Below are 20,918 nucleotides of genomic sequence, written 5' to 3' on the forward strand. Positions count from 1 at the left end.
ATCTCGTTTTAGCAGCTCTTCCTTTTCGCTTAACCAATTAGGTTCCATCTAATTCAGTTATGCGCAAAATTTATGCTCATCCCCAGCAAAAAAAGGGGAAAGTTCTTGGCAGAGCTGTGAAAATAATTAAAAAGTAATTCCTTCAAATTATGAACATAATTTTTGGTATCCTTTATTTGCTCCCCTATTTGCTCTGCTCACTTTGGCACTTCTGCCACAGCTGACCCCGCAATGGCCAACCGTTTAATTAAATTGAAACGTTTGAATGGCAAGTTTTTCTTTCGAGCCACATTAAATGCCGCAATTGTGGGAATGCCAGAGAAAGAGTGCGGAAACTTTTAAAACTCTTTTGGTATCTCTGCCCCCGCCTGCCGCTGTGCAGAAAATTGCAGAAAGTTTTTCTTTGAGTGAGGCTTTTATCTGCCAAGCAACTTCTAGTCGACAATTGCGAGCGGAATACTAAATGCTGGTACACTGGTACACTAGTAGGAAGATCTTTCCGCTTGAATTTCTTAATGACAAACTGTTGGCTTTGTTTTTCCTTTTGTTGCATCTGCGCTTAGTTTAATTTTACGTACTGCCTGTGTGTGTGTCTTTCTCTGGGCTACAATGTTTTTAATGCCTTAAGTATACAGCAGCACAGCACAGCATTGGCATTGTCATTGCCGCTCGAGCTTCTTCCTCTTTGCTGCTCTGCTCTGCTCGGCTCGGCTCTGCTCTGTTTTGTCACTTTCACTTTTGTGTGGTTGTTGGCTTTCGGTGTTACTGTTACTGCTACTCGTACTCGTACTCGAACCTTTAACCGTCTGCTGACGGCTGTCTTGCTTTTGGTCTTGGCAGCATCATTCGACTCGGCTCGGCTTGGCTCGATTTGTGCCGCTGCCTTTGTTCCCAGCCCAGCATCATATTTTACGGGCATATGGTTTTGCTTCCGCCTGTCTGGGCTAACACCAAACACTGCCATTGCTGGAGCTGAAGCTGAAGCTGGCGCTGTCTCTTCGCACAATCAATGGCAATCCGTCATGCAGGGCTTTGCCCTGCCTGCCACATAATATCCGATTGAAAGCCGCATGATGATGAACTCGCATATCCACTCCATGGATACCCCCCTCTGGGCATTCACATTCCCCTTTCCATTCAAGGAGCTTCTTCCATCTTTCTAATTACTCCTCCTCGGACTTGTAGCCAACTTGGTTGAGCGAGGCCCTGCCCAAGTGTCCATTGGTGGTCCATCGTAAAATGCGAGAGAAACAATATCGTTGATGCACTCACTAAAGCTGCCATGCCACACGTTGCACGTGCAGCGTACTCTGCCCATTTCGTGCCTGCTCGTAAAAGCTCGAACGTGCTGTCCGCCCCGCATATTGGCCGCAAACGAAACCCAAAAAGACCATAAACATTGCTTTGCATATGGGGGCAGGAACAACAGAGTACAGCGACAGCAACAGGACCGGGCAGGACAGTAGCGAGGGGGCAGACTATAAATCAAACATAGGAAAAGCCCCAACACGAAACACACACGCCCACATTCAGCGGAGGCAATTTGTAAAGTTTCGGGGGCCGCAACATTGTCCGAAAATTGGTTCAGAGCTGGGGGGGGACTCACCCTCCATTGTGACAGGATTTGGGTGCTGTATTCTTCCGGATAGCTAGCCACTTTTTTTGGCTACATGCATGTGGCACTTGAGACTTCAACATTTGCATACAGCTTTGCGGAAAGGGTGCAGAGCAACCGCAAGAATCTATTATCCACTGAGGACAACAGCAATTGGGCTAGTTGAAGAACTCAAGTGGAGAACTTTGTGTGTGTGTGTGTGGGGGAGATGGGAACAATGTCACCTTTGGATTGAGATGAGTTCGTTGCAGCTTCAAGTGGAGAGGACAAATTGTGCCCAAAGGATTCGTCTAACGAGCCAACTTATTAGACTGCTTTTAACCGCCAATAAAAAAGAAAAGACTTTGCAAGGCAAATGATCTGGAAAAACCCTCGAAATGTCTGTCAGCAGAAATGCGCATAAACCCGAAAGAGGGCAAGGACCAGTACCAAGGACAAGGACCTGGCGGAAGAAAAAGCAATTTATGTGCAAAAGAAAATGTTTAAAATTGAATTTGTAAGGCGGCCATAAGGTAAACACGAGAGGCCCGACTCGCGGACACGAAATTCTTTTATCGTACGACCCCTGCCTTGCTCCACCCCACCGCATCTTGTCCAAATATGCCGCGTCATAAGCGAACGAATTTTATGACCTTTATTTTTCACTCCACTCCCCACTCTACCGCTGGGGCGTCGAGGGCTTTTCCTTTTGAGTGTTTTTCCGGTTGCAAGTGACACGCCCACAATAAATCGCAGGCACAACACATCCGGGCGCGGTCAGCCGAGAGCAAGATAGCAAAGGAGCGGGAAACATTTGAGTAGAGTTTATGTATATGTATGTGGGGGCCAGTCCGCGCCTTTCACGGTTTCGGTCTCTTCATTTAATTGACGGCTCTTGCAGGGCTTCGCAGCCCCCTTGAGTCCCTGGTTTATGACACTTTCGGCGCTTTAATTAATTGCGCGTATTTCTTGGGCCGTTTCCTTCACGCACCTCATCTCACACCGCACCCCAGACCGCTACGCACCGCCCCCCCCCACTTGGCTGTGTTAATTATAATGTATGTCAGTCGTAAAAGTAAAAGTCCCCTCACGTACGAGTCCGCAGACAAAGCGCGCCCCCCCCCCCCCTGCCACACTCTCGACTTCAAAAACTTCGTCATGGCGATTCATCAAAGCCCCGTCAAACACTTCTTGCCTTTAATTTAATGTGGTTTTATCGCCCAATATGGCTTACCCAAAAGGCTCAGAGCCAGCGCTCTTCTCTTCTCTGCCTTCCCTTGCCCCATTTGTAACACTCCCGTTCGTATTAGCTGCTGCTTCTGGCTTCTGGCTACTGGTCAATGCCCGAGGACGTCAATGCCTTGTTCTTGGCCCCCCATAAACCTCCTTGGATATAATTGCAACGTAGAAAAAGTCCATTTGCTCTTTTCGTATTTTTAGTCGGTTTTGTATTTCGTGTTCCATTGTTCTCGTTTTTATTTGATTTCTTTTTATGACTTTTGGATTTTAACGATACATTGTGGCCCACGCCACTCATTTGGGTATTTCTGAACTCCATTATCGTGGCTCGGTCAAGAGAAATGCCATACATAGAATTGGAATAACAAAGAAATTCTTGGGGTAATGACATATCTCCGGGCGACATATCTCCAGCCATACATTTTCAACAGGAGATATGTCGCTATGGCCTGCCAGAAGATATGTCGCTATGCCGAAATTCTTTACTTTTGGGATAGGTTTAATATTTGTGACCTTTCACACGAAATTTTCATTAAATAAATATTGGGAAATGTACAATATATTTATAAATTAAAAATATTATTATTATTTAACAAAAGCCATATCCAAATAGGCAAAAACTAAAACCAAACAAAAACAATTGGCACTCAAGAACTCTAAAGAATGGCTGGGTAAATGTGTGACTACAAAAGGAAAGTTTTTGAGGGGGAAAACTGTGCCAGAAACTTTGCTCAAAATAAGTTCAACCTACGCCACATTAATTTTTCACTTTCTTGCGAAAGTCAAACCGCAAAGTTTTGAGTTAAATTGCTGTGCAAATTAGTTGCTTATTAGTTTGGCTGCCCGTCGACGGTGTTGTTTAATGACCGTTTGATTTTTGCCCATTTCATGGATAACAATTCAAGCCGCGGCTGGTTGCGCACCGCACCGCACACCGTCGGGCGGGTGCGGGTAACCGTGCGGGTTTCTGGGTACAGGTACAGACTTTGTTTCACCTCTTCACCTGGCACTTTCGCAATTGTCTGGCAATTAAATGTGGCTTCCATTACCGCAGCTCGGGGCGGCATGCGGGTACGTCCAGAGGTCAGTTGCCGAGTTGGGCAAGGGACCGACCAGCGATGGACCAGCCGGCGGCACGCGCTAATCGATGAGCCAAATGAATTGATTAATAGTTGTAAACAGACCGCAGCGGGTAATCGAGTAGCGTGCCCATGCCGGATGCCTGTCGAATGAACTAGTTCCCAGTCGTAATTATTAACTGGTCCCCACCGACAAGCATTTATTTCTGTAAACTGGTTTTCGTGTGGCCTTTCAGAGGCAGTTTGTAATCGCAGTCATGCTCGCCAGACAACTCCCACGCCACAAAGAGATTCCCAATTGTGCATGAAATGCTGCTTTCAATTTTCGGCGAATTATTTTTATATACGGAATACCCTCCAAAACCCCCACAGACGTAAGGGTAAGGGTACGGGTACGGGTACGGGGTATGGGTAATAATAAAAATTACGAGACCTGCCCAAAAAGTTGCAATCAAAATCGTTTAATGCTCTTACCGCGCCTTTGTTGCTGATTGGACAGCACAGCTCAGCGCTTAGGGCCTCTTTCTCTGGAGAAACTAAGCCAAACAACGGCTGAAAATTAAATCTTGCGAAAAGCCAAAAAACCAACATAAAACTACTCACTTTTTACCCACGGCACTCGTTCGTACTCGTAAGTTGAAAGTTTCGGCTTCGTAATAAACATTTTGCATTCGACAAGCGACAAGCGAGCCGCCTCCTTCTCCTGCCATTGGCTATTTGTATGTATGTTGGTTTGGTATAAATCAAATTCTTTGCACTTAAAAAGCAATCAATTTTTGACGCTCTCCTCTCATTAATTAAACAAAACGAATGACAGTCAGCTGGGACAGGCTTTGGCCTTTGCCCGAAAATAGAAGCCATTTCGTTGTCGCGGACGTGCACGGAAATTTAATTAATGAATTACTGGGCGAAAGAGCAGAACGCTTTGCACCTCATCATGGCGACTGGAGAGTGGACTGGAGAGTGGCAAGGCAAGGCTTCTATTCAAATCGAAAGATCATTAAAATGTTGGGGGGTATTCTCTTTGAGACAGAGTGGATCAAAACTCATTTGTCAGCCTTTCTCTGCGCTCACTTTCGTTGGCCCAGTTCCTAATGTTTTCGTGGGTGTGGGCCCTACTTAAAGCCAAATCATTTTAATGAATTACAGCACGGTCTGGACTGTACTCATTTTTTTATGTAAGCCCCAGCACAGCATTCACTTTGATGGGCGGGCATGACACTTGTGGTACCCATATAACCCGTAACCGAACCGAACCGCAACAGCAACAGCAACCGCAACCGAAGAAGAAGCGCGACCGCCACTGCTAACCGGTTCAAAACCAAAACAAAACCAAGCAACGAAAAGAAAAGACTAAGTGTGATATGATTGCGGCTAATGCCGGCAACAAACGCTGCTGCCAATTAAGTCGTGAGACTGTCAAAGCTTAAATACCAAAAAAAAGAGATGAAACTAGAGCCGCAGGCAGCTCTTATGCAGCATGAGTAATGGACTTGAGTGCGCTGCCTCTTGTGGACACCTCAGCTGCAGGCTGGCCATAGATACCGATACTCATGCCCATACCCATACCCACACCATTGGATGACGTTGCAGCTGCCACCCACAATCCACCGACTGGATTGAGCGAAAGTTGGGTGCACAGCGGACACATGCGCCGGCCAAAGGTCACAGACGGAGGTGGCACACGCAGACAGGCTCCCAGCGGAGGCGTAAAAAAAAAACAAACATATTTGTATAAACATTCATTACCAGCTTAGGTGGCTTCACTTTGTTTGCGTCTCGTGTTTTTATGCATGAACAGCGGTGCGTATACTTAATGTTGGCATTGTTAACACTCAGCCAGCCAGTCAGCCAGCAGCCAGCCAGAAAATGCAAAAGCGAACTAACGAGGCATTAAAACGAATCAAATGGCCTCGTTGAGCACTCGTTAATAGCCGCCAGGCAACTGCAGTTGGTAGGGAGACCCAGTCCAGACCTAGTCCCAGTCCCAGTCCACTGAATCAGCAGCTTCATAAAAATGCCCTAACAAGTGTATAAAAACAAACTGTCACCAGATTGCTGACTCTGGTAAATAGTCGAGGACAGAGATTCGAATTCATGCGGCCATTGAATCAATTCATAATCGCTGGCTGTTGAGCAACATTGGCAGTCTTGGCAGTCCGATATGCACATACGAGTGTCTGGGCGATTATGCGATAATATCTGCATGGAAATCCAATTCCTTTGTGCGCTGCCTCCTTCCCATCAGAATTCAATAAAGGTTTCGCATATGATTCGTTTATTGGTACTTTGATGCCCTTTGCATCATCAGCATCGGCATCCGCTGAAGTAGCCAAATCGAATCTGCAATTGCTCTTTTCTGCCACGTTCACTCGTATCTGTGAGCTGTGAGATGCCGTTCCCTTTATTGGCCAAGCGGGCAACTGGCTTTAACAACTTTATCGTGCATTCGTTTTGGGCCGTAAACCTTTATGCCATGTCTAGCTCAGGTGGTCACGTGAGAGACGTGCCCAATGAGTTCATCATAAAACTAAATTATGCCGTCATAGTCACAGTCACAGTCGACATTCTGCTGCAGCCCCCGATGATATCTGTTCAGAAACCTAAAACAAAACCCAAACTCTTGGATCAGTTGGGAAACTTTTATGCGGCCATTGTGACTTATATGGCGGAAACCATATGGAGTATTCGCGTTTCCCCTGCCAACGCACTCGGGTAGTTACCTTCAGCTGTCACATGTCCCCGCGAGTTCTTAATAAATAAAAGCAAAGCAATGGGAATTTTGTTTATAGGCATTGTGCGTGTCAAATGAGTAAACGCAGCGCATGGTTGTCGGGTGGGGTGCAGCGCGAAAAGGGGTTCACAATAGATAACAAGAAAAATATGATAAAATACAACAATCGAAGCTCCAAAACAAAGCAATTTACTGAGCAATATTAGAGCTAGAGCTTTGCTCAGACTGTTAGCCCAAAAGTATTGCCTACTTTTTGGCTTGCAATGAATTATCCATGTCATGTCAGTGTAGATATGACATGTAGTTTGTTTGGTAAGACCAATGTAGAATTCCGAAAATTCATGTAGAAAATTATTTAATGTTCAAAAAAGTTATATTAAAGGGTCAAACAACCCAGGACACCCCTTCTTCTTTCCACTTCTAATTAACCTCCCCAAGTCCCCAGTACACAGGGGAACGTACGCAGGACACAACTCGTTAGCTGCCGAACGACTTAAAGAAGATGCTTCGATAAAAATTAGTTTCAAGTGGCCGTAAAAGCGAGCGAGTCATTGGCCCTTGATATAAATAAAGTTATATTCGTTTTATGGAGTGGTCTACCCGAGCCATAGATTTTACGGCTTGACAGATGGCTCGAGATAGGGCGAAATGTCGCCACATGCGACAGGCAGGCAGGCAGGCAGGCAGGCAGGCAGGACCGTCAGGTCAAGGTCGTAAACCGTGAGACAGAGAGACATAGACACTCAGACCGCAGTCATATAAATAGACACTGCTATTGAGTAAATATGTGCACTCCACTTGTGCTTTAGTATGGCACATAAATTAAGTAAACTTCCGTTTCCGTTTTGCTCTATGTACTTGCAGATGATTAAGATGATGCTGACGGTTGTGATTGTGTTCACCATCTGCTGGCTGCCCTTCAACATTCTGCAGGTGGGTCTTGATTTTACAACTTCTTTACTGCATTCTTTTTATCGTCCATCATTCGACAGCTTCTGCTCAACGACGAGGAGTTTGGAAAGTGGAAAGCCGCTGCCCTATGTGTGGCTGGCCTTCCACTGGCTGGCCATGTCGCACAGCTGCTACAATCCGATCATCTACTGCTATATGAATGCGAGGTTCCGCGGTGGCTTCCTGCAGATAATGTATCGCGTGCCCGGCCTGCGTCGCTGCTGCTGTCTGCATCGGTATCTGCGCAGCCGCGGCGAACGCAGCTACGAAGCAACCGGTGAGATGACCTTCAAGTACCATCGCCGAAACGGTGATGGTCTAGTCAGGAAACCTAAAATACGAATTAGGTGCCACCCCTCTCTCTCTCTCTTTCTAGTATCTAATTATTTTGAACATCTAATTGTCATCTAAATTTATTGTCTCTCGGTCTGTCTGTACTTACCAGCTAGTACGAGTCTATCTATCTCTCTATCTCTCTATCTATCTATCTGTCTGTCTGGGAATGCGGTTCTTTCTGTCCGTAGTAGCCATAGCTTTGTTCCTTTCGTTCTGTTCTCTAGACCACTTACGAGTATTGCATGACACTCACTCAAGCAGCACTTTGTCGCATTGTCGCATGACCAGCACCGCAACAATTGACTGTTGATTTGTAATTACTGATTATACTCTGATTATACTCTTCTATGAAATTTGCTAACTTTTCTCGTTACTGCCCGACCAAGGAACCGAAGAGGCCTTCCACCTGCATCGTGTGAACACCTGCACCACATACATCAGCACAAGGCGAAAGCTACGAGCGAATTCTATGCAAGCGGTACGACATTCACTTATATCCTTAAACACATCACAGTACATATGTTCTTCTCATCCAATTAGAGCCAATTTTCATGTGCAGAGACCACAGTTTTGCGGTAGCTGCCACACCCGAGGCACGGCGACTACCGGCTGCACGAGAGTTTCATGTGAACGGCAGGAACTGCACGGAGTTCTAAATGGAAGATGGAAGCAAGCAACCAAAGAATCGAATCTCCTCACCCGCAGACACCTTCTCTGTCTATCTATCTGTCTGTATGTGCGAGTATCTGTGTGTGTGTGTGTGTGTGAATGTGAATGTTCTAAGTGTGCGTATTGTAAATTTAAATGTAAAATGTCGACTCTTTGTAAGTTTAATGAATGTATATTAAAGTTAATCAATTAAAACGAGAGACACTTTCAAACATACATACATAGGTAAATGTGTGCTGAATCCCTAGAGGGATGGGGGGGTATAGAGTGGATCTGTTGCGAAGCATTTACCATTTATTGCACAATCGTAAAGAACCGTGCAATAGACACCTGTATAATTGATCTAAATCTCTGGAGCCTAATCCTACAGTAGTACAAAGATGTAGAAAAATCACTTGACTGTTCCTGTTCCGGTTTGCGTTGCATCACCAAATGCGACACTTGGGCCGATTGGGATTCATGGCCGAGCCGCGGGCACACCTGAAGGTTCGCGCAAACTCCTCCGAATTGGAGAGCACTCCCCTCAGGCGCATCTGGCCTGGACAATGCGAGTCGCTGAGGGCGTAGCGCGAGGCGGCTGGCGTGTATGTCTCGCACCACAGATTGCCGAACGCAATGAAGAAGAGCTGCTCGTGCGTATAGTGCTCCAGGCCGGGCAGCTTCGCTCGCTCCCGTCCCATCTCCTTCACGTATATTCGGTAGGCGTAGAAGGCCTCACGCATCCCACCATTATCGGCAATATTCTCGCCCAGTGTCAGTTCCCCATCGATCTGTGGGGGGAACAAACATAAATGATTTATATATACCTTAAAACTTGGCCATAAATCTCACAGTACTCACGTATTCATCAATGTCCGCGAGATGATAGCGACTGTACTGTTCGACGAAGCACTCTGTGCGGTTGACGTACTCGCTGATTGTCTGGTTGGACCACCACTCGACCATGTTGCCGGCCCTGTCGAAGCGCCGTCCGCTGTCATCGAAGCCATGGGTCAGCTCGTGCCCCAGGATGGTGCCAATCGAGCCATAATTCAAAGCCCTAACAAGGACACAACAATTCAGTTGCAATTCCAGAAGGGGATTAGAGTGCTGTGGTGGGGGTGGGGAGGGGTGCTCGGTGCTCGCTGTTTTGTTTCATTTTTCTGTGCAAAGTGCGCAAAGCGGAGTGCCCGGAGCGTTGCTCGATGTGGAGCGACAGACTTAGACTTACTCGAGGCCAAGGTCATAAAACGGATACTGCAGAATGGCAATGGGAACCGCTGCAAATGAAAAGACAATAAGGATTAGGAACTCGATGGGGAATAGGACGGCGATAGGTGGGGGCCACCACACTCACTTATGGCATTTGATTGAAATGTGTGGAAGGCATTTACATTAGAGGGCGACGTTGCCCATCCAATTGGCTCCGGCTTATCCATTTCGTTCAGTTTCTCCATCATCTGCCAGTGCACGAATCCCATGAGGTTCTCCAGGTGCATGCTGGCATTCACCTCCGCCCCCTGGTAGTACGCATTCAGGGCCGTGCCATTCCGCAGCCACGAGGGAAAGCCAATGAAGCTCTTCATCTCGGCGGACTTTTGCATCGTCTTTCGCTTGGTGGCCGCATCCATCCAGGCTGTGGAGCGCACCAGGCGATCGAATGCTCGTCGTATGTCGCTCAGCATCCGCTCCACACGCGGCAGCTTCTCCCTGGTGAACTCCTCGTCGGCCAGCACATAGCTGACGGCCATCCCGAACAGGCTGTTCACGCCATTGGCGCAGTACAGGGATCGTGGTGTGCTGCCCTCAGTGCCGATGGCCAGACGCATGTACTCCGAATGGAGCAGCCGCATTCCGCTGGTGGTGTGCAGCGCCAGCTCCTCGATGGTGCTCAGCCAGAGGTAGGACTCAATGTGGGACGGTGGCGTCTCCTCCAGATACTCCACCACGTTCTGCAGATAGAGGATGTCCGCCTGGCTGGTGATGATGGTCAGTTTGCTGGTCATTTGGCTGTTGCCCGCATGCCGGGTGCCCTTCAGTATGAGCTCCATGTACCGCATCCAGATGGGCAACGTCTTTGGGGCGATGTTCTTGTCCGTCTGATTCTGCAGTTCCATCAGCGATATATATATAATATCATCAGCGGGATTCTTTGAAGGTTTCGTTGAGTTTTCAGCATCTTCTTTCAACTGCAAATGGGGAATATGTACTTCGATTCGGAAGGAGTCTGTTCTCTTACCTCATGGATTTTGCGTGCCACTTTAACGCCTTGCTTCACCAGCTGCGAGATGCCGACAGTGGCCTCCTCCTGGTTCACATTGGGATCCACGTACAGCAAATACTTCTCGATGACCTTGCGGATGTAGTTGAGGTAGGCCGTCATGCCAGAGCTCGTCTGCTTGGCCGCTTCCTCCTCATCGCTCTCGAGCTCGTCCTCGCTGTCCTCCTCGTCGCTGTTCTGCATGAATATGGTCTGTCGGTGGATCTTGCGCAGCAGCTTGTGCGAGTCATCGTTGTTGCTGCAACACGCTCAAGGATTACACACCCTCAAAGGATAAAGGATAAGGAATTTGGTACACTCACAAGGGAAACGCTGATTCGGTTTCGGGTGTGCCCAGGGCTATGCGGTTGATGGTGCGATTGAAGGGATCGGGAAACACATCGAAGCCGATGATCAGGTCCATGCTGAGATGCTGTTTGATGGCCACCATCGATTCCAGCCAGTTGTAGCTGGCATTTGCCGACTGCGCCGCATACTTGGACCCACTGTCCAGAGTCAGATTGAGGGACGTGGGCAGCAGTGGCAGCTGGAAGCGCAGCAGATAGCCGACCAGGGGCTCCAGATTCCGCTCGTCCAGCTGCTTTGTGTTCATGCAGGCGCCGTACATGGTCTTGGCCTTGCCCACAGCCTCCGGCTCGGCGCTGCTGATGTTCGATCGCAGGAATTCCCGCACCACGCGCATTATATGCGCCTGTCGCTCCCGGAACCAGTCGTTGGAGGTCACCGAATCGGGACGCGGATGCTCCTCGGCCCAGCGGCCGCAGGTGAATTTGTAAAAGTCCTCGCAGGGATCAGTCTGTTCATCCATCGCATAGACGAGGCTGGCCGCTGAGCGGATGCACTCCCGGCTGCGGCAAATCGCGTTGGGTTTCTTAACTGCAAAAACAAATGGGTCAGGGCTGCTGCAATCAACTCGGCGGCACTTGCGACTACTCACTGGATACGCTTAGGACTATGATTGCTATCAGCAGAATGATTACCAGCGCCAGCAGGGCACCCAGCACGACTTTGTGGTAGTAGCTGCGTCGAAATCTGAGTGGCAGAGCATAGAGAAGATAATTAAAAGGACATCAGGCCGCGCCACCCAAGGGGCCATTCCACTCCACTCACCTCGACTGGATCCCAATCAGAGTGGGGCTTATGCGCTGGTAGGGCAGTTGTTTGCCTTGAATGCTCTCCGATGCCGATGCCGATGCCTGGCCATGGCCATTGGCCATCCCGTTCCCGTGCCCGTTGGCGCTGCCATTCCCGCTGATGGCACGAACCGGCGCGGACAATAGGCTCAGAGCACCTGTAATGGATGAACATACGCAGGGGCAGGGGTACTTGGGGTAATTGGGTCTCCCTCTGACGGCGCAATCGGCGCCGAGGAATGTGTTTTTTCGTGGCACGTTTTATTAGCACTAATTAGTATAATGCTGTCAATATTTTTCTGTCACAACTCCACACTCCCAAACCACCCTGGGGAGGGAGCTTCGTGTTTTTACAGCTGGTGGCACTGTCCTATCTTGATCGGGGGCACAGTGACAACGCAACTCCGTGCGTCATTCGGTTTCGGAGTGTCCCCCTCTCCCCATGAGCTGCACTTTTGCGTCCCTAATCGCATTCCTAATGCATACACCTGTCACACGTCACGTGTTCCGCGCTTGCGGAACTGCATAGCTGAGCCACTGCCAGACCCAAAGGGACACTGGGTTCAATGGCCTCAAAAACAGGTTTTTGCGTGTCCAGCGATAGTTAAGCCCATTTTAAAGCGTTTCCAGAACTAGATAATGCAGGCCGATTGGAGACTGAATATCCCAGTCATTATCTGTCACGCTTCATTTATATTTTCAGAGCGTTCCCTTCGGGTTCCCCAAATTGTCAGTACAAAATTCAAAAATGGGCTTTAGCATGTTATTAAGTTCCCCCAAGAAGTGGTTCAACACGACTGAAGTTGAGATGAACATGTTTGTGATGGCCGACGACGTATACAACATGATGGAGATATTCAGTGAGGCGGCCACCTTCCAGGCCCGGATGATCAAGCACATTGATCATATGCTCGAGATCTGCGACGTTCTGGTCTTCATGCTGCTGGCCACCATTGTCGGTCAACATATGTTTCGCCATTGCTTGCAAAAGCTGCAGAGAACTGTTAGCCGCAGCACCTCGAACATTCCGCGAATCATGGCCCAAATGAAGAAAATCAAGGAGAAGCAGAGTATTCGGGGCAGCAACGCCAACTTCAGAGAAGTCGAAGAGGAAAAGATAATCAGCGGGTGGAATACAAAATATATCCAGAATCAAATTGTACAGGGCTATGCCAGGAGCCCCATGATGGCAACTAACATCAGGAACGATAACAGCGAACCGAAGAAGTTTTCACGTAGAGTCCCGGATGATGACGAGATCACACTGAAGCCACCGGTGGTGGAGAACTACTCAGCCAAGCTGATCGGAACGCCAGAATGGGCTGCCAATTGCTTGGCCACGGGCGGACCACGCCAGAAACCACTGCATATAGATAGTACAGGTAGCTCTCAAAGTCATTTAGCTGAGTGAATTACGAGCGACTGCACCAGGGGACTGATGTTGTGGCTTTGCGGTTAGTGATTCAAATCGGACGCTCAAAACGAATACAAGTATTATCATCATCAATTAAAAGAAATATAAGCATGGACATGACTCATTCAATTGAATAACACTCGAGGGTGTGGGGTCTTTTTGGTCTTTTGGTCTTTTGGTCTTTTGGCTCACCTGGTGTCTGCTGTCTTTGAAGGGGCAGCGGCTGCTGCTGCAGATTCTCGTGAAAGAATCCATGATTTGTATTGCCCGTGGTCCAGATGCGATTACGCTCATCCATGGCGTCAGTGGTCAGTGACTCAAACTACAGATAAGTGCATTTTCTGTGATTTTTCTTAGCTGCTCGTTGTCTGGTGATTTTTCCAAGCACTTTACGGCATCTCAATGAGCAGCGATAACTGAACACTATTCATCTGTATGCACGTCACATCGCCCACATGTTGCGCTGCACTGCACTGCGAAATCTCAGTGTGGATTCACAGTCTTCAAAGAACTGCGAACAGTCTCTATCAGAGTCGTGGAGGGGATTTTTAGGCCATTGCATAATTTGGCATAGTGCAGACAGAGAACAGAACAGAACAGCCACTAGCACAGCCAGGAAAAACTCTATAAAAATCGACTCAAGTGGAGACAGTGCTGCAGGCGACTGGACGGAGCTGCCGACTACCGGCGTATTGGAGCCCTGGCGTCGTCAACAGAACGTATTTATACGGCAGCACCGATACGGCCCCAGGCACCAGCACTAGCACCAGCACCAGTGGCAGCAACCGAATAACAACAATAGCAGAACTACAACCAACAAATCAGGCAACCCCCATTAACTCCTTTGGCCATGCAAATGTGCTGCGGCAATTACGGAGGGGGAGCCCACCACACCACCACAACCATGGCACAGCACAGGCACAGCTCTGTCAGTGTCTGACTGTCCTGCATGTTGTCCCTATTGTTGTACGTTCCAGCATACCCCTTAGGGGAATGAGTCCATTGATTTTCCGTAGGGATTACACAGGATTAGTTTACCCTAAATCAATCAAAGCAGTTGCAACTGGGGAAGCCCACAGCATAATCTTCCATCTCTGAGACATTGTCATGCATGTATCCTCTCTAGGGTATTCCCTACTCCTCACACTTCACTCTGAAGCGTCCAATTCCTTCGCTTGTGAATCCAAAACTCACACGAACAGAGGCCAATCGACCACAATCCAATCCGATGTCCTGAGGCCAGTGGCGTAATGAGAAAATAAATGGCATTACAATGGGAAGCCATATACATATATATTGAGTATTACATATTACATATGGACAGATATTTACTATGGGCAGTTGCTAATTGATATGGACTTCCACATAGTACAACATATACTCGCACGATTGCATGATTGATGACCCTGCGCAGTGCTTCGATCAGGACACGGCACTGACTGAAAAACGTGGAAGAACACCTAATAATAGTAATTAAATGGTGGCACTTTGCCCGCCCACTGGCGGAATCCACAATCATTCGCATTGTTTGCCCTAACTTTGACATAGTTTATTGTGGGAAATCGGAATCGATAAATGATATTGATTTCTACATACGACTAGGAGTACGAGTGCCAGTACGAGTACGAGTGTGAGTGTATTTATGAATGCAGCCAACTCGTCGCGCATACGCCCCCGCTGTTAGCTGTTAGCCGAAACTCTGTTGCAATGTTGTATTTGGTATGCCCCCCTGCTCCTGCCATGTATTTGCACTTACTATGAAGTAATTGGTTTGCCCAGCGGTGGGCGACCGACTGGTATGAGTATTATTATTATTATTAATAAGTAAATAAATTTTCCACCAGGTATACACACATGCCCGGCCACTGTAATGGCTTTTGGTTTTCTTTCGGGTTCAAAGAACTTTACTTTGCTGTCATGTACTTGCATACATTTTCGTTTTCGTTGTTGTTGTTGTTAACATACATTTTTGAAATGATTTTTCGTACTCTAGGACTACAATATAATTGCATGCAGCTTAGCTTAAACACTGGGGACACAATGGACAACCAGGCGCGGAAATATGACACGAATATGTTAACACTGACTCGACGATAGGTGATTAAAATGCCTTAACTTAGATCGGATTCTGCCTGGGATCGGCCAGCATTGGTGGATTCCATTGGGTGGATTATACATATGTTTTTTGTGCATTAAAATACAAATTATAAAACAACGACCCCTGGACAGTTTGGCCTGCCTTTCTGTGGTGGGTAAAACTTTTGTGCTGCAAAGAAAACAATAATAGAAAATTAGAAATATTATCGGATTGGATTGGAATATTTTCTGAACATGGCAAGCCATTCGATCTTTCTTTCACACTGTCAAAAAGTCGTACATCGACAAATGTAGCTTTCCCTCAGTCTCTAAAATCTGTTTGAAGCCAATACACAGGTAAAACTTTATAATAATTTTTGGCTCTTAAAAGTATTTGTCGAAACGAGTAAAACAAACCCCGGAACCAACAGAAAGTTGTTGATCTTTTTTTTGTACAAAAGTTTGCCCTGACTGTTCGTGAGAATGGATCGCGTTTTCGGAAATGTTGAGAACAAGCTGAAGAGCATGATGAAGATGGAGAGCAAGGGAATGGCCCTGAAGCTGGTGGGATTCTACGCCGTTGGCTATACCCTGCGCAAGTTAATCAAGTAGATGGCCAAAGTTGCAGTGAATGCCGTCCCCAAGCCCAGATGTTCGTCCGTTTTGTGCCAGTCTTTGGCTCACATTTAAAAATTCAATGTTCAAATCGTTTGAGGGATAATAAATTATGATCTCACCTCCAAATCACATTATCGCAGCTACTCGAGCGACTCGAAGGTCTCGTTTAGAGGACTTTGAGCACACACTTGCAGCAGGAGGGTATCTGGAAGGACTCCTGGGCCACGTCCAGCTCCTCGCCGCTCGTATTGCGGATGCTGGCGAGCATTCGCATTACATAGTGCTGCTTGCAGATGGGCTTATATCGCTGCGGGAAGCTCGATGAGTAGTCACAGGGTGTATCCTTGTTTCTAAAGGTGGGAGGAATTCAAAATATTTTATTTATGGATTGGACATGGATTGACAGCTGCTTACTCGCACTCCTCGACTAGGATGCCCTGCTTGAACTCTTCGTTGTTGACTATAAACTGCCAGGTGTTGTCCGACTTCCGGCCTGACTGGGGGTACAGGTACCTGCGATGGCTCCTGCACAGGAACACCTCGTCATTGGGGCCCAATCGTGAACTGATATCCGTGGGCACGGGCTCGGGATCACTGAAGAAATGGGAGAAGTTCTGCGCGAGCTTTCCCTTAATGCGCGACAGATCCGGATAGTTCTCCACCTGGGTGCAGAAGGACTTGGACTTTTGATTGGTCTGATCCTCGACGCACTGGGGTACATCCGGCGTGATCACTGGCGGCGTGGTGGTGGTCCTCATCTGGTGCATGACTGCTGAATCGGGATAGACAATAGCTGAAGTTAGGCAGCGCCAAAGGCAGTTGGCCGTGAGTATGGGATCGATTTAGTTGTTAATTGTATTGCGGGCGGGCGTGTATTCGATTCAACGAGTATAAAATGTAGCTGAACTGGGTACCGTACCACACCCCACGGTACTGGACTACTTACGGTTCTCTGGCGGCGTTCCCGTCCTGTGGGCATGATTCGGTTGCTCTGGCATCATTGCCGCTGCCGGATTTGTGCCCTGCAAAGAGACGAACGTATCGTTAAAGACCAGATTCAGCTTGCCGTCCGGGGAGCGCTGCACTTTGAAGTATTGATCTTGTTGGCTCAGGCTGTGATATTGATGGTAATGGCTTGGCTGTGGCTGTGGCTTGGACTGTGGCTTTAGACTGTGGCTTAGACTGTGGCTGTGGCTGTGGCTGTGCCTGTGTCGGTTGCTGGGTCTGGGACTGGTCGATCATGGTGTGTATGGGCATGAGGGGTGCATTGTCCGTTGTCGTTGTCTGTGCAGGTAAAATTCTCGTTTTAGTCTCCAACCAAATACAAAAGACACACAACACACACACACAAACAAACAAACACACACACACACAACCCAACAAGTGATTTAATGAAATGAGAATGCAATGGGATACGAGTATGTGGTGGTGGGGGGGTCACAGAGTGGTATGGGGTGGGGTCAGAGGGTGGTGTAGGAGACACTTACATTGAAAAGATGCACACCTGCGTCGTCGGTCACTACGAAAAGCTCAGTAAGGATTTGATTGAGATCCTTGGCGGGCAACTGAAGCGAAAAATGGCAGAAAACAGAAGAAGGGAAAAACGCTTTATTCTCTATTGGCAAATGGAAAACTGGAGGGCCACACTACACACACACAACACAACACAATACAACAGAAAAAAAACAAAGGACAAATGGGAGGGGTGGGGGGTATGGATTGGATTGGATTTTGGAAGGGGTTGTCGTTGTACGTGGCACAATGTGGCAGCATCTGCCATAGGTTCACACCTCCTCCGGCTGCAACTGATGATCCTTTCTCTCCGCTTCGTCTGGATTCTCCTTGCCCTGATTCTCCTTGGCCTTGTTTCGTAGGATGTGCAGCAGATTGTCGGACATAAAGTCGGACATATCTGTGGGGTTGGGTGGGTGGCCTGCTGCTCCGGCAGCTGCCAGGGCCGCCAATTCTGCAGCTGCAGCCGCTGCCGCTGCCTCAGCTTCGCGTCGTTTCGATATTTCGCTATTGATACAAACTATCTGAAAGATACATGTGGAAGATTTGTGTTTGCGGTTCATCAACATTGCCAGGACAACGTAGTGTGTTGTGGGGAAGCGGGGGGATACGTTTTGTAGCACGGTCGATTCTGTCTATCCGTATGTCTAGCTGTCTGTCTGTCTGATTGCCACACAGTCTCTCCCTCTCTCTCTCGCTCTCTCTCTCTTATTTTTGAACACTACATTTTGGTATTTGAACATTTGAACAGCTGTTTTCTGAGCAAGCGCAGTTTTCATTATTTTTTCTCTCTCTCTCTATCTGTCGGTTGTAGTTGTAGTCGCTTGTACTAGTAGTTGCCGTTGAGTTAGGACCCGAACCCCACACAACGGCTGACAACAGCTGCTGGGGTTCAAGTGCTGATAGCCGCCGGTTCCTAGACCTTTACTATATTTAACCCCCAAGTCTTATACTGGGCTTATCGCTGCCCAAAAACTATTCGTTTAATTGTCGTTTTGCAAGAGAAAATGTTTTTTTTTTGGGGTCTGGTCTGGACAGAGCGATCGTGACTGTATAATCAGCAGAAATGAGTTGAACTGAGAGAGGCGAATGAGTGTGATGCAATGAATGGGCTTGATGAGAACGAACAAGTTGGATGAATAAGCCTTCCTCACAGAAAGAGAGAAAGAAAGAATGAAAGTCCAAAAAATTAACTCGATTGGTAGGCCCTTGCCATTCAGAGTTTACCCAAAACATTGTGGGACTTTCACACAAAACCCGATCTTAAATGCCACCCAACTTGAACTTGATTCCATCAGCGCTTTTTTTTCAATTTCTCGTTAATGTTTTTTCCCAAGTATCTAGCAACCATTTATCAAATATTGGATAGTTTTTCCATCATTGCTTTTAGGTTTTCCACGAACTCAATGGAATTTAGAATGGCTGGCTGATCGTCGAGACGTGCTGTGTGACGTGTAAATTGTGAAATTCCTGGAAAACATATCAGACAGAAACTAGCAGTGGCACGGGGCGGGAGAGCTTCAAACACATTTTCTGACAGTTAATTGTGCAATTTGTCATTAGTTCCGAGTAATTGCCTCAAGCTGTTGCTGTTGCTGCTGCCGTTCGCACAGAGATTATCATCCCTTCGTAATATTTGCCAAGTCGTGTGCAGACCGTATGGTATGGGATTATTGTTGTAATGTCAATGCTATGCATTTATTAGAACAGAGAAAAGTGATCATGAAAATTGCACATACAATATATTGTTGCTGGCATTGTGAACAGGTTTGCTACGATTCCTATAGAAAACAGACTCAAAGATGCCCTTCGCCTATACACTTTGTATGAACAATCCCAAGCAACCCGAAAATGTATCGAAAATATGAAGTGACTAAGCCAAAAATTGATCAAGAATGTATGCATGCATGTGAGTGTTTCCCAATGTGGCGCATGATGTAATTAATGTGTGTGAAAAGGGAAATGCTCTCAACACAAAACAGATATAATATTAAATATTGAACTGAAGGACTCACCGTGGTAAAGAGGGCGAAGAGGAGCACCAAAATTTTGATCAGCTGGTACCACATGGGCGGCATTTTGTCCGATATCGGTTATGTATTCTCGTACTCCAATATGGTATAGGGGATTCTGTGGACGGCTCTGGGGGCAGCCGTCTGTGTCGTGTTTTGGTATACAGGTACGAGTGTATATAGAGGCGGCGATGATCGCTTGGTCTGGGGCTTATTCCGATTTTCTTATTGCTTCAACTTTGTTTTTGTTTTTTTTTTTCCGCAGTTGTTGTAGCCGCTTTTTATGAGCTTGGCGTATACCCGTATATAAAATAAATAAACTGGCACGACTAAATATTAATGCCGGACTTTTGTTGGTAGTGGTAGTATTATTATTATTTCTGTTGTTGATGATGATGATGACGATGTTGTAGTTGTTGCTGCTGCTGCTGCTGCCGTAGTTGTCGTTTGGTTAATATATTTATAAATATTTTGTGCGTTGGGCTCTTTCTGATGTGCTTTTTATTCCGTTTTGTTTGTTTCCTTTGCACGCTTGCGAAACGAAGAGAGCGTGATACGAAGGGGGAGAGTGGAAGACAGGCACTTCAATTAGTCGGTTTGCTTTTCACTTTAGTTTCTACTGAACCGTTGTTGTTTTCGGTTTCGATTCCGAATCCGATTCCGAATTAAGCTCAAGCTCAAGTTTAATTTTGATTTTCTTGGATCGGATGGAGAGCGGGGCGTGTAATGTTGGGCCTGGGGCTGTGCCTGTGCCTGTCCCTTAGCCGGCGTAAAGTGAAACCAATATCGCAGCGGGCATGCGCTTTTATGGAACGAGAACCATCTGCCTCTGGGCTTTTCCGATCCGTATCAGATTAAAGAGTTTCACAATGTCGCGCACACAGACTGCGCGCGCGAGCGTCTTTGGGAGTCTTTGACATTCAGTTAATTAGCCAGATGCACACAAGCGGAGCACAGCGGGTCGATCGGGAGGAAGCGAAAGCGTCTAAGAGAGCGCGCGACTGCGAGGCAACTGAGCAAAAAGTTTGACAAGCCCCAGCACGGGCGCACCAAACAATTGTCAAGTGCAGCTTTAGCTTGAGCTTAATCGCGGAGAAAGAGAGCGGCGCCCCAGAGAGAGAGAGCGAACACACGAGAGCCAAGCTGTCATAGGAGGGGAAGAGCGCAGGCCTAGAGAACACAGATATCTTGGATTTTATTACAGACAACAGCCGACAGCCGGCGCCGCCCTGCTAATTGTTTGTGGCTTCGTGACAAACACAATTTATTGTTAATCAATTATTAAAGATTA

The 20,918-nt window shown here is 47.3% G+C and overlaps 5 protein-coding genes across 16 annotated transcripts in view; 3 read left to right on the top strand and 2 right to left on the bottom strand.

The window, feature by feature from the left end:
* The window catches only part of LOC111065252 (RYamide receptor), a 59,461-nt gene extending 50,860 nt beyond the window's left edge, over positions 1-8,601 (top strand). Inside the window, 5 exon segments of the mRNA XM_022353439.2 lie at positions 7,511-7,579; positions 7,639-7,671; positions 7,673-7,874; positions 8,320-8,411; positions 8,474-8,601. Coding sequence (XP_022209131.1) covers positions 7,511-7,579; positions 7,639-7,671; positions 7,673-7,874; positions 8,320-8,411; positions 8,474-8,512 — 435 coding nt within the window. The 3' untranslated portion in view covers positions 8,513-8,601.
* A 155-nt stretch (positions 8,602-8,756) lies between these two features.
* LOC111082594 (endothelin-converting enzyme 2) lies at positions 8,757-13,825 on the bottom strand. The gene is made up of 9 exons (XM_022378847.2): positions 13,602-13,825; positions 11,973-12,153; positions 11,800-11,894; positions 11,165-11,738; positions 10,821-11,100; positions 9,939-10,770; positions 9,813-9,861; positions 9,443-9,641; positions 8,757-9,372 (listed from the first exon to the last, which is right to left on the bottom strand). The coding sequence occupies exons 1-9, from the start codon at positions 13,705-13,707 to the stop codon at positions 9,028-9,030; spliced, it is 2,661 nt and encodes an 886-aa protein (XP_022234539.2). The 5' UTR covers positions 13,708-13,825; the 3' UTR covers positions 8,757-9,027.
* Positions 12,679-13,524, top strand: LOC111069034. Its single transcript, XM_022358951.2, has one exon. The coding sequence runs from the start codon at positions 12,744-12,746 to the stop codon at positions 13,404-13,406; it is 663 nt and encodes a 220-aa protein (XP_022214643.1). The 5' UTR covers positions 12,679-12,743; the 3' UTR covers positions 13,407-13,524.
* Positions 13,826-15,322: 1,497 nt separating the features above from the next.
* On the bottom strand, positions 15,323-20,660 carry LOC111065973 (protein spaetzle). 12 transcript variants are annotated; one of them, XM_041591677.1, is made up of 7 exons: positions 19,631-20,645; positions 17,894-18,139; positions 17,591-17,668; positions 17,050-17,125; positions 16,518-16,872; positions 16,223-16,453; positions 15,323-15,675 (listed from the first exon to the last, which is right to left on the bottom strand). In XM_041591677.1, exons 1-6 carry the CDS (start codon positions 19,691-19,693, stop codon positions 16,270-16,272), a joined length of 1,002 nt encoding a protein of 333 aa, XP_041447611.1. In that variant the 5' UTR covers positions 19,694-20,645; the 3' UTR covers positions 15,323-15,675; positions 16,223-16,269. The 12 variants fall into 12 exon arrangements, with proteins under 12 accessions (XP_041447611.1, XP_022210835.2, XP_022210746.2 ...); XM_022355143.2 differs by having other exon boundaries at positions 16,518-16,875; XM_022355054.2 differs by having other exon boundaries at positions 16,518-16,896.
* Positions 15,808-16,229, top strand: LOC111069277. The gene has a single exon (XM_022359302.2). It carries the CDS (start codon positions 15,969-15,971, stop codon positions 16,095-16,097), a length of 129 nt encoding a protein of 42 aa, XP_022214994.1. The 5' UTR covers positions 15,808-15,968; the 3' UTR covers positions 16,098-16,229.
* Positions 20,661-20,918: the final 258 nt, after the last annotated feature.

The sequence above is a fragment of the Drosophila obscura genome, unplaced genomic scaffold (assembly GCF_018151105.1).
Source record: "Drosophila obscura isolate BZ-5 IFL unplaced genomic scaffold, ASM1815110v1 contig_150, whole genome shotgun sequence".
In the NCBI taxonomy this organism is placed as follows: domain Eukaryota; kingdom Metazoa; phylum Arthropoda; class Insecta; order Diptera; family Drosophilidae; genus Drosophila; species Drosophila obscura.